The 14,121-nt window shown below is 37.8% G+C and overlaps 1 protein-coding gene across 1 annotated transcript in view; it reads right to left on the reverse strand.

Annotated features, from left to right (window-relative positions):
• The window catches only part of PDE3B (phosphodiesterase 3B), a 179,233-nt gene that overhangs the window by 11,222 nt on the left and 153,890 nt on the right, over positions 1 to 14,121 (reverse strand). Inside the window, exons 11-12 of the mRNA XM_040456792.1 lie at positions 12,834 to 12,947; positions 5,517 to 5,716 (exon numbers count right to left, since the gene is read on the reverse strand). Coding sequence (XP_040312726.1) covers positions 5,517 to 5,716; positions 12,834 to 12,947 — 314 coding nt within the window. The remainder of the gene's footprint in view (positions 1 to 5,516; positions 5,717 to 12,833; positions 12,948 to 14,121) is intronic.

The raw sequence follows: 14,121 nt of genomic DNA on the forward strand, positions 1-14,121 counted from the left end.
AACTTCCTTTTTCACCTTCTTTCTGAGTTGGAAAGATTTGCAACAGGGTTTAATACAAACTGATAGAATTAATCTTAACAAATAATAAACACCTTTCAATAAGTGAACAAAGAGAGAAAACCCATCAGACATGTGAAAGATTTCGATCAAACAGAGGAAGAGGCTGACAAATGTGAACCAATGTCCCCTTTTGACGAGATCAGGTACGTTCAGGGTGGTATGGCCCTAGCAAGTGTCCTCTTTTGAAACACAAACAGGAGGAAACTTTTAAAAATGTCTACGTCATAGTCATGAGATTAAAGAGGGTACTTTTGAAAAGTGAAAAATCTTGGATTAAGAAAAATTGTTTCCACTTAAAAAAAGTTCTTAAAAAAAATCCAGTAAAAAAAAAAAAATCCAGTAGAGGTAGTAAATCAGGTGTGGCAGAAAACAAAGGAGCTAGTTTTAAAAAAAGAAAAGAAAAGGTACTTCTCTCTAAAGAAATAGTCATGATAAATAGCTGTCATTTTGGGATCCCTTTACCCCAAAGATCTGGGGTTGTTCTAAAATTTCTGGCAATCCTGTATCTTTTGAGATCCTTTGCCTTCCCTGTCACCTTTGTTTTGCTAAGACACTTTTTTAAGTAACTTTCTAAGGATGAACAGGTACATGCCTTATTTAATCTTGTTTAAAAAATATTCGTACGTCGGAGATTCTCTTTATTTTGCTCTTAATGCTCGGCTGTAGCTTAGCTTGATACAGAAATCTCGAAAATAACCAGAAATCAGAAAACCTGAAAATCATCTTTACAGCAGCACTTCCCATTTCCTCCGCTGTGTTAGTTCTTTCCCAGCACTTACAACCTCATCATCTCTCTGCCACCCAGACACGCTCTATTATCTTGTTTTTCTTGCTTTACCAGAATGTTAATTTGTACAGAGGCAGAACTTTTTTTTTTTTTTTTGCCTGCTTTGTTCAATAATAATGCCTAGAATAGCACCTCTCTCACAGTGGGCACCTGATGTTTGGTGTACAAATAAATGAATTCCCTTAGAATTTTGAAAACTTTATTCCAGTACTCTTGAGCATCCACTGTTGCTGAAATACAATGCCAGTTGGATTTTTGTTCTTTTATAAGTGTGCTGTTATCATTCTCTCAGGAATTCCTTTTGTAAAGAAAACCTTTGTTACTCTGAAATTTTACCATGGCACCCCATGTACAGGTTTTTCATGTTCTTTCCCCCCACTCAGCCTCCCTGACACATGGAGAACCCCTTCAATCCAACGACCCGTCTCTTTCTGCAACTCCCCATGGTCAGTTCTTGACCTGGTCCACTGTGCCCCATTTTTCCCCCATCCCTACATTTTCCACCTCTTTATCTTTTCAGCCTGCATTCTGGGAGACATTACCTGGAGTTTACTTCCAGTGCTTGTGTTGCATTTTTAAAAATTTTGCAGCAATATTTTTAGTTTCTAAGAGATCTAACTTGTTCTCTGATGCTTCCTTTCTCATAGCTTCTTGTTCTTAGGGATGCAGTATTTCTCAAATTCTGAGAATACCTTTTAAAAAACTTAAGGGTTTTTCTATTCCCTGGATTTTTTCCCCTGTATTTGGTTACTCTGTCCATTTTAGCCTTTTCTTTCCACGCTACTGGTTAATGGTTCATGTCTACTAATCCTTAGTTATCTGCTGATATTTAAAAAACAAGAATTCTAGGTTCGCTTGTGTATGTTTTGTTGTCGAGTCACCTCTTTAATTGGGAAGGATGAGTAAGAAGTCTGTGAATGTGGACAGGGTCTGTTACTCAGCAGGTTTTGCCTTAGAGCTATGAGACCAGGTGCCGGCTGTTAGGTTTCCAGAATGAGAATGTGGAGTACTAATACTTACACTAGTAATTCTTATTCTCTCCTGGAAGTTTCCTTCAATCTCTGAGAAAGGAGTTTTCTGCCTGGAGGTAAATGCAGGATTGCAGTCGCTTTACTTAAAGATGTATAGTGTACGTGTATAGGGGTTGGGGGCCCACAGGCACATGTTCGTGTGTGTGTGTGTGTGTGTGTGTGTGTGTGCAGAGCAAGCTGGGGCAAATGGCATCAGAAGTCTCTGTAGGGTTCCACTTTGGCTGTAGCCCCCTCTAGTATACTTTTATCTCTCAATATTTATCTGTTTTTCATTTCCCAGAAATGAAAACTTCTGGAAAATTCTTTCATCTTCTGATAATACCCTTCCCCACCTATTCTTTTCTCTGTTGTAATGAGGAGTCAAATGCATGTGTGTTTAGTCAGTATCTTGATCCATACTTTGAGGGGACAAAACATTTATGACTGTCTTGGATTTACAAATCTCAACTTAAAATTTTGTTTCCAGAGTGCCTGGGTGATTCAGTCAGTTAGGCATCCAAGCTCAGGTCATGATCTCATGGTTAGGGAGCTCGATCCCCACATCAGGCTCTCTGCTGTCAACGCAGAGCCCGCTTCAGATCCTCTGTCCCCCTCCTCTCTGCCCCTCTCCTGCTCACAGTCTCTCTCAAAAATAAAAACATTAAAAATTGTTTAAGAAATTGTTTCCTTTTACCCCAAATATCATCAAGAGATTCTGAAACTCTAATCTCAAGCACTAATTTCCATCTTTCAGCCAGCTTTTCATCTGGAAACAGCTCAGAAATCTCTTAGAATTTTAATACTGGCATCTCCTCAGGATAACCCTGGCTAAATGTTTCACCTTCTTTCATGGCAAGGACTTAAAATAATCCTCCTGTGTCTTCCCAGCATACTTTCCTTACCATAAGAACGAAGAAAGTTTGATCCAGTTGGTGGTATTGCACACTGCCACTGGAGCTACAACATTTTTCACTAATCATGGCCTAATTAGACCCACTGAGCTTCCCAAGACGAAAGAACCTACTTTATTACCTAATAAACATGCCGCACACTTTCACAGAAGAGTCCTTATCTCACATGTGCTAGCTGAACAAGGTCTCGTGCATCTCATTACTTTAGGAAGAACAGAATATATTTCAGACAAGCTAGCAGTCCTGCAGAGCAAAGAAATCAGGCATTCTTCAACATTCAACAAATATTTACTAAACGACTTTTATGTGTTAGGTACTATTCTAGGTATTAGGGACTAAAAGACAGAAATCCCTGGTCTCATGAAGACATATTCCACTGAGGAGAGACAGGCAATAAACCAAATACACAGCATGCTGAATGAGCACTGCTGCTGAGAGAAATAAAGCAGGGAAGGAACCTCATGAGTGTCAGAAAGGGGCTTTTGAAATTTTCAATGGAAGGAGGTGACAGAGTGAGCTGTACAGATGTGTGGGGCAAGACACTCCCGGCAGGGAGGGCAGAAAGTGCAAAGGCTCTCAGAAGGGAGCGTGCAGTGTGCCTAGGATACAGGAGAAAATAGCAAGGAGGCCAAGGAGGCTGGACCTGGGTGAATAAAGACGGAAAAATTACTAGGAGCTAAATCACGTATGACCTTCTGAGCCATTACAATGACTTTTACTAGGAGTGGAGTGAAAGCCCCTGGAGGTTTTGGAACAGAAAGTGATGTAACTCACATTTAAACAGTGTTACTCTGGCTCCTAGGAGTTGAGAACAGACTGAAAGGGAGTCAGACATAAGAAGGAGACTGGTTGGAAGGCTATCCTTTTCTAGTAACTGAATTCCCTATCAATTTCCTTTCTATTCTGACACCTCCCATCACTTCATCATTTGGCCATCCTTAGCGATGAGAAGTTAGAAATAACGTGTGTTACTCATACTATATCCAGACTTCATATTTTTATTTTGATTAGGACAACCATTTTGAGCATATAACTTGTATAAATTATATTCATGCATTACTGGTTTATCTGCATGGGAGAGAAATAACACTGAGATTCTCTCACTTGCCATATCCTTTGGAGGAGAGGTAATAAGTAAGTCTGACTCACCTATACTCAAAGCTAATGAAAGACGTCAAGCCAAGAGTGAACAGCAAGTAATTTCCGTCTACATGATATCTGATTCGGGAGCCTCTCAAACATATGAAATAGCAGAAAACTTCTCGTATGTGATCTCTTTGCCTTTAATCAGATTCGGTACATATTTTGAGGTTCAGGGACACAAGGGTGACTTACCTAAGGTCACACAGCTAGTAACTTGGTAATAAGAAGTCAAACTCAGGTCTCTTGATCTCAAGACCAGTGCTTTCTGCATTGTGCCACCTGTGCCCAGCTCTTTGACTCACGACGGGACCAGGGTTGTCAAAGATGATGAGGCGTGAGGCAAGAGACAATGCACAGGCTTCCTGTGGGACTGGTACAGCAAATGAGGAAATATGTGCTCCTTAGTTCATAATTCTTAGAGTGCAAATAATTATATCTCGATGGAAATTCTTTTTTTTTTTTAATTTTTTTAAACATTTATTCATTTTTGAAAGGCAGAGAGAGACAGAGCGTGGATGGGGGAGGGGCAGAGAGAGAGGGAGACACAGAAACAGAAGCAGGCTGCAGGCTCTGAGCTGTCAGCACAGAGCCCGACACAGGGCTCCAACTCACGGACCACAAGATCATGACCTGAGCCGAAGTCCGCCACTTAACCGACTGAGCCACCCAGGTGCCCCTCGATGAAAATTCTTTAAAAAGTTATCTGTGGAAAACATGAGCTATTAATAAAGTCCCATTGGAGAAGTGAGTTTCGTAACATTTTTAACCCTCTCTCGTCTCTGAGTCCTATTCTTGTTCTGTCTAGAGAATCTATCTCCTATATTTTAAAGAGTGAGAGTGTGTGAAAGAGAAGTGACGAAGTAGAGGATGACTACTGAAGATGAAAAAAATCAGAAGTGAGGTTTATACATAGAGCAGTGAAGTGAAGACGTAAGAAATTCAGCCAACTGACGATTTGTTCTTTGTAAGGCACGCAGTTACAAGCATGAAGATGACATTTCAGGAATCGCCAGCCTAAACAAACACCCACGACCACTTAAAACCAAGGATTTAGTCCCAAGTCCTAATGGGTAAAGCTACTGCCATTACAGTATCCATTTGTTGGCAACTCCTACGTTCTGTGAAAATTTTGACCGTAAAGGAATCTTGCACCTCATCAGCTGTATTGGATACAAAAACAATGTGGTACTAGAAAAGAGATTTAGAGTCTGAGTATTAAGGGCAAAAGAGGAAAACAACAAAAATGATAGTTCTTCATCATTAGGTTTTTAGCCATAGAAAGGAAGAAGGAAGAGTAAGTTTTCCATCTAGTCAGCCTCATCAATTTGACCAAAGGGAAAAATATTGACAAGAATTCCAGAATTTCATAAAACAGTCACTCTTTCCTGAACATTTTATTTTCCAGTGGAAGATGGTAATGGCTTCTTAATTCTTGAGCACACATCATGTCAATCATGCCAATGTCATGTGTTAAAATCCGATTAATTACAATGTACATGGAATGGCTCTCTGACTGGAGTGAAGGATGGTTTAACAAAAGGATCGACAACATGGTTGTAACATTTGAGAATTGCTTTTTAAACTTTCTAAGAAAATATTTCCTACCTGAGGGGCATTTGTAGCCACTAGAAATGCATTTGTCCGCCCTGGGTGATCGTAATCATGCATGGCAGCTGCCACGTAGAGAGCCATCAATTCCAGTGCAGGAATGTTTGCAGAAAGGCACCCATAGCTCTCATCTGGAATAGAGCAGCTCCTTGAAGAAATGTAGGCAATTTGCCCAGGGTTCATTCTACCATCCGAATCTGAGGAACAAGCAAAATACACCAGCATTACACTTACAATGAGACTCACTTACAATGAGACTAAGGACAGGATTCCCCATTGGAAATAAGATTATTTAGCTTACTTATTGACTAATCAAAGAAAGAAACTCTATTTATAAACAAGGACTTACAACAGTCTTTTATTTCCAACATACATGCTACTAGAGACAATGTTAAACGTGAGGCTGAAGTCACTTGCTTTATGAGACATTCTGAGATCTTTATGATGCTCTCTTACTTAGGCTAATAAAAATTTTTTAAAAACCTCCGGTTTCTAAACATTTGTTATTTAAGGGCTAGAGATAATGGCCGGGGCATAGGAAGTAACAGGAAAAAAGCAATCTGGAGAATAAAATTTCATGAAAACAGTATGGAGATTTAGGAATTTAACATATTAACAAACTAAGCTTTTCAACATAGATGCATTTCAAATCTTATCCAGAAAGATTACATTTCATTTGTAGCCCAGACTGCAACTCTTCCCCTTCTCTTTTTCCTTCCATGAAGCCCCTTACAAGATGATGGCAGGAAAAATTATGGAAAATGAAAAGACATCAAAAACCGAGGAATGTCTCATTTAACAATTCTCTTTTTATCCTCCAGTTAGAACCAGTATTTTCACTGTCAGCGCTGTGCTTTCTTCAGTGTCTTCATATCTTACACTATTGATTTCTTAAATTGTTTTTGTATTTTAGTGCCTTTATTTAAATGGTCATTCTCTACTCTTGCTAAAATAATCTTAAAGTACAAAAAAGAAAAAATAAGCCATATTTAGACTAGACAGCAAATAAAACCACAAAGATATTAAAGAGATACAAAATTTCATTCATTGTCTTCATCAGTGGAAACTAGGAATAATGTCCTGGCCTGTCAAAGTCCAAAATGCTTTTTTTTTTTTTTCCTTAAGTTCATTTATTTGAGAGAGAAAGAGTGAGCGAGCGAGCTGGGGAGGGGCAGAGAGGAGACAGAGAATCCCAAGCAGACTCCATACTGTCAATACAGAGCCCACCCAACGTGGGGCTCAAACTCACAAACTGCGAGATCATGACCTGAGCCGAAACCAAGAGTCAGTCGGTTTAACCGACTGAGCCACCCAGGCGCCCCTAAAACAATCTTGATCATAATTTATCTCACTCAAAATATTTGCCATCACATGAATTTAACATAATAACTTTAATACACACTAGTGATAATTATAAAGATACCTCATTTTTATGCTGTCTATATATTTAATTAAATTGAGGTTTAGAATCACCCCCACTAGAACTTTTAAAAAGACAGTTAAATGTATGGATAAAGATATATTTAAATACTCAAATTTCTTTTTAATTAAAAACACTTTTAATGTTTATTTTTATTTTTGAAAGAGACAGAGACAGAGTGTGAGTGGGGGCGGGGGGGGGGGTGGGTGGGGGGGGGGTGCAGAAAGAGAGGAAGACAGAATCCAAAGCAGGCTCCAGTCTCTGAGCTGTCAGCACAGAGCCCAACACGGGGCTTGAACTCACAAATTGCAAGATCGCGACCTGAGCCAAAGGTGGACATGTGACTGACTGAGCCATCTGGGTGCCCCTAAACATTCAAATTTCTAATAAGATTTTAGTTATAAATATCAGCCAATAATTTGAATTAGTTTATGTACATTATATGCATTCTGGATTTCCTATAGAATTATAAATGTATATATATAAAATAGCAAAAATAGCAAAAATAGCAAAAGACATCCTTTTAAACTCAGTAATTACTTAGAATTGATACATTAGGATCTTAATATATTGATGTTTCTTTGTTGTTTGGTTAAACGTGAAAGTAATAGTGTGAAAAATAAAATGGCTGGCAAGGACAATTAAACGTAACTATTACAGATTCCACTTGTTTACTTTCTTTCAGAAAATGGTGATTCTTTTAATTTGCTGATTAATCTAAAAGGAGGCCTCAGCAAAAGACAACCAGACTGGAAAAAACTCTTGACAGTTTTTTTCCCCCTTTTTGTAACATAAGTGCCCGGATTAAGCTTTGATCTCCAAAGCATCCATTTCAAAGAGGCATCTACTATAAAAATGCCTATCTCAAAGAAATACCCTGTCAGCCACCTGTCTAGATAAAAAGCCAGGCCACTTCTAGAAATCTTGATTTCAATAACTGATCATCTGGGCTGCTGGTTTTCTCTCTACCCATGCTTTAAGTTCCTGATTTTATGTTTTAAATTCACCAATAAAGAGTGAGCCAGTGAAACCGCCCACCTTGACCCCAATAAAAAGCAGAACCCCAGGTGTATCCACTTGCATGCATGCTTGTGCACATGCTCTCTCCCCCTGTGACCTTGCTATGTGGTCCCAGCTATGCTGTGTAATTTTTAATTCTTATAATAAACCTTTATTTTTTCAAAGTTGCGTGGTGGTTATTGCTAAAGGGCATCTTGCAGTCATAATAACCACAAAGGCTGGTCCAGCCACAGCACTGGTTATTGACAGGCTGAGACCAACACACAACAAAGAGGTAAAACTATCTCTACTTATAAGTGACATGAAGTTATATATAGAAAAATCCTAAGAAATCCACTAAAAAGCTATTAGAATTAATAAAGATGATCAAGGTTGCAAGATCTAAAAAATCATTTTATGCAAAAAGATCAACTGTATTTACATATGATAGCAATGAATAATCAAAAACTAAGCCCAAGAAAACCATTCTGTTTACACTAGCATCAAAAAGAATAAAATACTAAGGAATAAACTTAACAAAAGTACAAAACTAGTATTCTGGAAACTAAAAAATACTGTTAAAAGAAATTACAGAAGACTTAAATAAGTGGAAAAAATACCCATGCTCATGGACCAAAAGACTTAGTATTGTTAAAGTGGCAATACTCCCCCAAAATGATCTACAGATTCCACACGATCCCTATCAAAATCCTAGCTATTATTTATAGAAATTCACAAGCTGAATTTAAATTCATATGGAAATACAAGAGATCCAGAATAGCCAAAACAATCTTGAACAAGAAGAACAAAGTTGGAGTACTTAAACTTACAATTTCAAAGCTTGCTAACAAGCTCTAGTAATGAAGATAACGTAGTACCGGCATAAGGACAGACATACAAATCAATAAAATAAAACTGAGAATCCAGAAATAAACCCTCATATTTATAGCCAACTGATTTTGTAGAAGGGTGTCAAGACCTTGTTGAGAGTTATCTATGTGCCATGTATGATGCTAGATTCTTTCATACATGTCGTTTCATTTAATGCTCATAATTTTTTAAGGTAGAAACTCATTTAATAACATTTAAGGGCCGGCTATGTGGAGAATATATAAAGAACTCTTTTCAACAAATGGTTCTGGGACAACTGGATATCCATGTGCAGAAGAATGTTAGATCCCTTCCTTTATCCATCCCCCCAAATTAGTTCCAATGGGTCATAGACCTAAACTTAATGGCTGTAACTAAGAAACTCTTAGAAGAAAACGTAGGGTAAATCTTCATGATCTTAGGTGAGGCAAAACCCTTCTTAGACATGATACCAGAAACATGAGCAACTAAAGAAAAATTAGATAAACATCAAAATTAAAACTTTTTGTACTTCAATAGACACTATCAAGAAAGTAAAAAGACAGCTCACAGAATGGCAGAAAATAGGGGCAAATCAATCTGATAAGGGACTTATATTCAAAATATACAAAGAACTCTTACAGCTCAGTAATAAAAAGAAAAATGACCAAATTTAAAAATGGATGATATGAATAGACATTTCTTCACAGAAGATATACACATAGTAAGGCATTCAACATTAGTAGCCATTAAGTAAATGCAATGAAAACCACAATGAAATACCACTTCAGAGTCACTAGAACGGCTATCAAAAAGATAATAACTGGGGTGCCTGGGTGGCTCAGTCAGTTGAGCATCCGGTTTCGGCTCAGGTCATGATCTCACAGTTTGTGAGTTCGAGCCCCACATCAGGCTCTGTGCTGATAGCTTGGAGCCTGTTTTGGATTCTGTGTCTCCCTCTCTCTCTGCACCTCCCCTCCTTATGCTCTCTCTCTCTCTCAAAAATAAATAAACAGGGGCGCCTGGGTGGCCCAGTCGGTTGAGCGTCTGACTTCGGCTCAGGTCATGATCTCACAGTCCGTGAGTTCGAGCCCCACGTTGGGCTCTGTGCTGACAGCTCAGAGCCTGGAGCCTGTTTCAGATTCTGTGTCTCCATCTCTCTCTGAACCTCCCCCATTCATGCTCTCTCCATCTCAAAAATCAATAAAGGTTAAAAAAATTTTTTTTAATAAATAAATAAACAAAAAATTTTTTTAAAAAAGATAATAACAAGTGACAAAAAAAAAGGAATCTTCATATATTGTTGATGAGAATATAAATAGTGTAGCCCCCTTAGAAAACAGTTTGGCAGATGCTCAAACTGTTAACCACAGAATCACCTTATGACCCAGCAATTCCACAGCTAGGTGTATGCCCAAGAGAAATGAAAACATATATCCACACAAAAACTAGTACATGAATACTCATAGCAGTATTCATAACAGCCCCAGAGTAGAAAGAACCCAAATGTCCATCAACATTGGGTGGTAGGAGAATGAGAAAGAGAAAGAAAAAACTTGTTTATTATGTAAAATAAATACATGGCAATGAGGAAAAATACATGTGGCTATTATAGACTTCACTCCTGTGACTGGTCACATAGCTATAGTTCAGAGTTATCATTTTCTTATTCCACTACCCATTCCATTTTCCCTTTGTCCTCAGCTAGCATCTCTACCAATCATGGTTCTTTGCCTAGTGGAATGACCTATATTTTCAAGGCTCTGCACTATTGTGATCCTATGATACTGGATTAGTAGTTTTTCATTATCTTTTGTCATTGGACATAGGAGTACCAAAAAGGCCAAAAAAATCCCCTAGGTTACTGATATACATCCTCTCACATACAGTAGGAACCTTATCTCCTCTTGATAATAAGGATCCGACAAAATCAATCACCCAATCTGGTACAGAATCTTTATAAGTTAGGTTGACTTATTCAAAAGATGATCATATCTGGAATAACCGTGGCAATTGGAATCACCACCTGATGAAATTTAGAATAATCTACCATCATTTCCCAAGATCCATTCATCTTGTGTAAAAGTCAGAATACCAAGATGAATGGCAACGTGATGGAAATCACAAATTCTGCACCTATCAAGTATTTCATAATGGCACTAATTTCTGGATGCAATCCATCCAGTAATACGGTGTTGCTTTGGTTCACTACTTTGTTAGAATGAGGCAATTTCAGGGGATTCCATTTGACCCTTTTTACCATGATGGTGCTCTCTGCCAAGACTGAGGAATTAATGGAGGGGTTCTGCCCAGTTGCTCAGTATGTTTATTTGAACTATGCATTCAGATGGGTGGGTTCAGAGAACTGATACTTATGAGGTGGGCCCAGGCCAAAAGTCCTTTTATCACCTAAATTCCATAAGCCCCTATGGTGATTGGTGGACCAGTGTGACATTTTATTACTCCAGGAATTAGTGCTGCAATGTTCTCATTACCTTGGCAAAAGGGGACAACTTCCGACACTCAGTTAGGTGTGGGGAAGATGATCACATGATCAACCCCTCTCAACATCCTGTTACTGTAAGCCTTTGAGTCCCTTCCTCAGAGAGAGACGTGAAGAGGCTATAGTGCTGTCCCTTCTTCAGAGACATGAGCCATGGAATGGCAAGTGGCTTCTAGACACTGGAGGAAGCAAGGAAAGAGACTCTAGGAAGAACACAATCTTGCTGACACTCTGGGTTGGCCCAGCTGGATCTATTTTGGACTTCTGACCTCCAGAACTGTAACATAGTAAATCTGTGCTGTTTTAAGCCACTAAGTCTGTGGCATTACAGCAGCAATAGGAAACTAATACAGACTTTTGTGCCTGGAAGTGGTATATTGTTGTAACAAAAACCTAAAAATGTGAAAGTAGCTTTGGAATTGGACGATGGAGAGAGGCTGGAAGAATTTTGAGCACATTTTGAAACCAATAAAAGCTATTGATCAACATATTCAAGAAGCTCACTGAACTCCAAGCAGAATGACTACAAAGAAAATCACCTGAGTACATAATAGTCAAAAATGCTAAAAACCAACAGCAAAGAGAAAATGGACATATTAATTTTCAGGAGAGATAAGACTGAAGGCCAATTCGTCAATAGAAACTATAGAAATCAGAAATGGATGGAATGGTATCTTCAAATGTGCTAAGATATGAAAATATTCTTCTAAGAAAATCAATACATCCACAAACACAAAAGCTAAAGAAAATGACTATTGGAAAGAACAAAGAGCACTAAAAAAGAGTAAATATGGAATGGCAGAAAAATAATGGCAGTACTTTGGACTCAACTACCAAAGACTATAAAGCAATGGCCAAATCTATGACATTTACACTGATTAGTATGGAAATAGTTCTCAGGCATTTGTAACTAAGCAAATTCTGTCCTTGTATGTATGTATGTATGTATGTATGTATGTGTGTATGTGTATGTGTGTGTGTGTGTGTGTGTGTGTGTATCTCACTGGAGTAACTCTCCCCTCTTTTACAAGCTAGAGTAAGAGAACCATGTTATAATTCATTACATTTGTATAATTAATTATATTTATGATGAGGAGAATTAGCTTTTTTGGAGGGCAAAACTTAAATGTTATGAAAGGTTTTTAATATCATCATTTAAATGTTTATATGAAGCTTTTAAGTATGTCTGCTTTCATTGTGAATGTTATACATTTTAAACTTACATGATATACCTAAAACAAACAAAAGAATTGAAAGAAAAGTGCAAAGAAATGGATTATCATAATATTTGGGATAGCAAGCACCAGGATGGGTCACAGGAAAGAAACATGGTAGAGCCAACAGTATTGGACCTTAACCTAGCTCTTAAGGTGAGTCATGTTTCCTAATTTGCATGTATTATGCATCAAAATTTACATAGTCCTTTTTATGTACCAAAGGTTACTTAATGAAAATTTTAAAAGAACAGAGGTAATGAAATGAGATTGCTTGATTTATTATTTCTAGACAAATAATTAAAAGGAAGATTTCTAGAAGGAAGTACCTGTTTCGTTTCCTGTTGCATGATCATTGTGGATCTGCTGTAAACCAGGAATTGGCCGGGTTGTCAGATACCAAACTGCATGTAGGACGTCTGTGGCATGTATACGATTGTGATCTAAAGTCACCAAAATATTTTATAAAAATGATCATTCTGTTGAGTTTAACATAGGACATTTTTAAAAATACAATAATTTTCTATTTTACTATATCCTCATAAGTAAAATGTATGGCTTAGAATAATTTCCCACAATTATATTTTTGTTTCATCTTTTTTTTTTTTTTTTTTTTTTTTTTTTTAAAGTAGGCTCACTCTCCAACAGGGGGCTTGAACTCACGACCCCGAGATCAAGAGTTGCATGCTCGGGGCGCCTGGGTGGCTCAGTCAGTCGGTTGAGTGTCCAACTTCAGCTCAGGTCATGATCTCACGGTTCATGGGTTTGAGCCCCGTGTCAGTCTCTGTGCTGACAGGTCAGAGCCTGGAGCCTGCTTTGGATTCTGCTCCTTCTCTCTCTGCCTCTCCCTCACTCGTGCACTGTCGCACTCTGTCTCTCAAAAATAAATAAATGTAAAAAAAAAAAAAAGTTGCATGCTCTACTGACTGAGCCAGCCAGGCACCCTTGTTTTCATCCTATTTTTTCAAGTCTCTTGATGTGTTAAAAACTTCCCTTTTAAAAACTTTCACATATACTATGAAAACATAGTAAGACAGTCAAAGAGAAGGCAAGTAACAAGGGCCAATTGAAAGGCATTGGGAAATTTACTTACAGTTGGTATTTTGTAGCTTTAAAAATCTTATGTAAATAGTGTCTGGATTATGGACACCCATGTTTGCACACAAAAGTTTTGGCACACAGATAACAGTTACAAATTCTGGATACTTGAACTCCTCACCCCCCACTCCTCCAACACATGTACATCAAAAAAAAAAAAAAAAAAAAAAGATGAGCTATATATAACTATACCTCTCAGCCCTACTATAAGGATTAAGTGTTAAATGGTATATATGAAAACATCCAGAACAGTGTCTGAGACATAGTACATAATTGAGAAAACATTGTTTCACTGAAATATCACTATCTGAAAGGGCAAGGCCTGCAACTGAAAGCCAGCTTTCCAATTCCTAGTTTTATGATCTTGGGAATGATTCTTCTGAGTTTTTACTTCTCATCTGTGAAGGTAGAGAATACAAACTTTCCAGCAAAGACTAAATGATATAATCTTCATGAAAAATTCATAAATCATTGAATAATGGATATTCAATAAAAGTTCAACATTTCAACAAATATTTA

Source organism: Herpailurus yagouaroundi, unplaced genomic scaffold, assembly GCF_014898765.1.
Source record: "Herpailurus yagouaroundi ecotype Mexico unplaced genomic scaffold, PumYag 218, whole genome shotgun sequence".
Classification (NCBI taxonomy): Eukaryota; Metazoa; Chordata; class Mammalia; order Carnivora; family Felidae; genus Herpailurus; species Herpailurus yagouaroundi.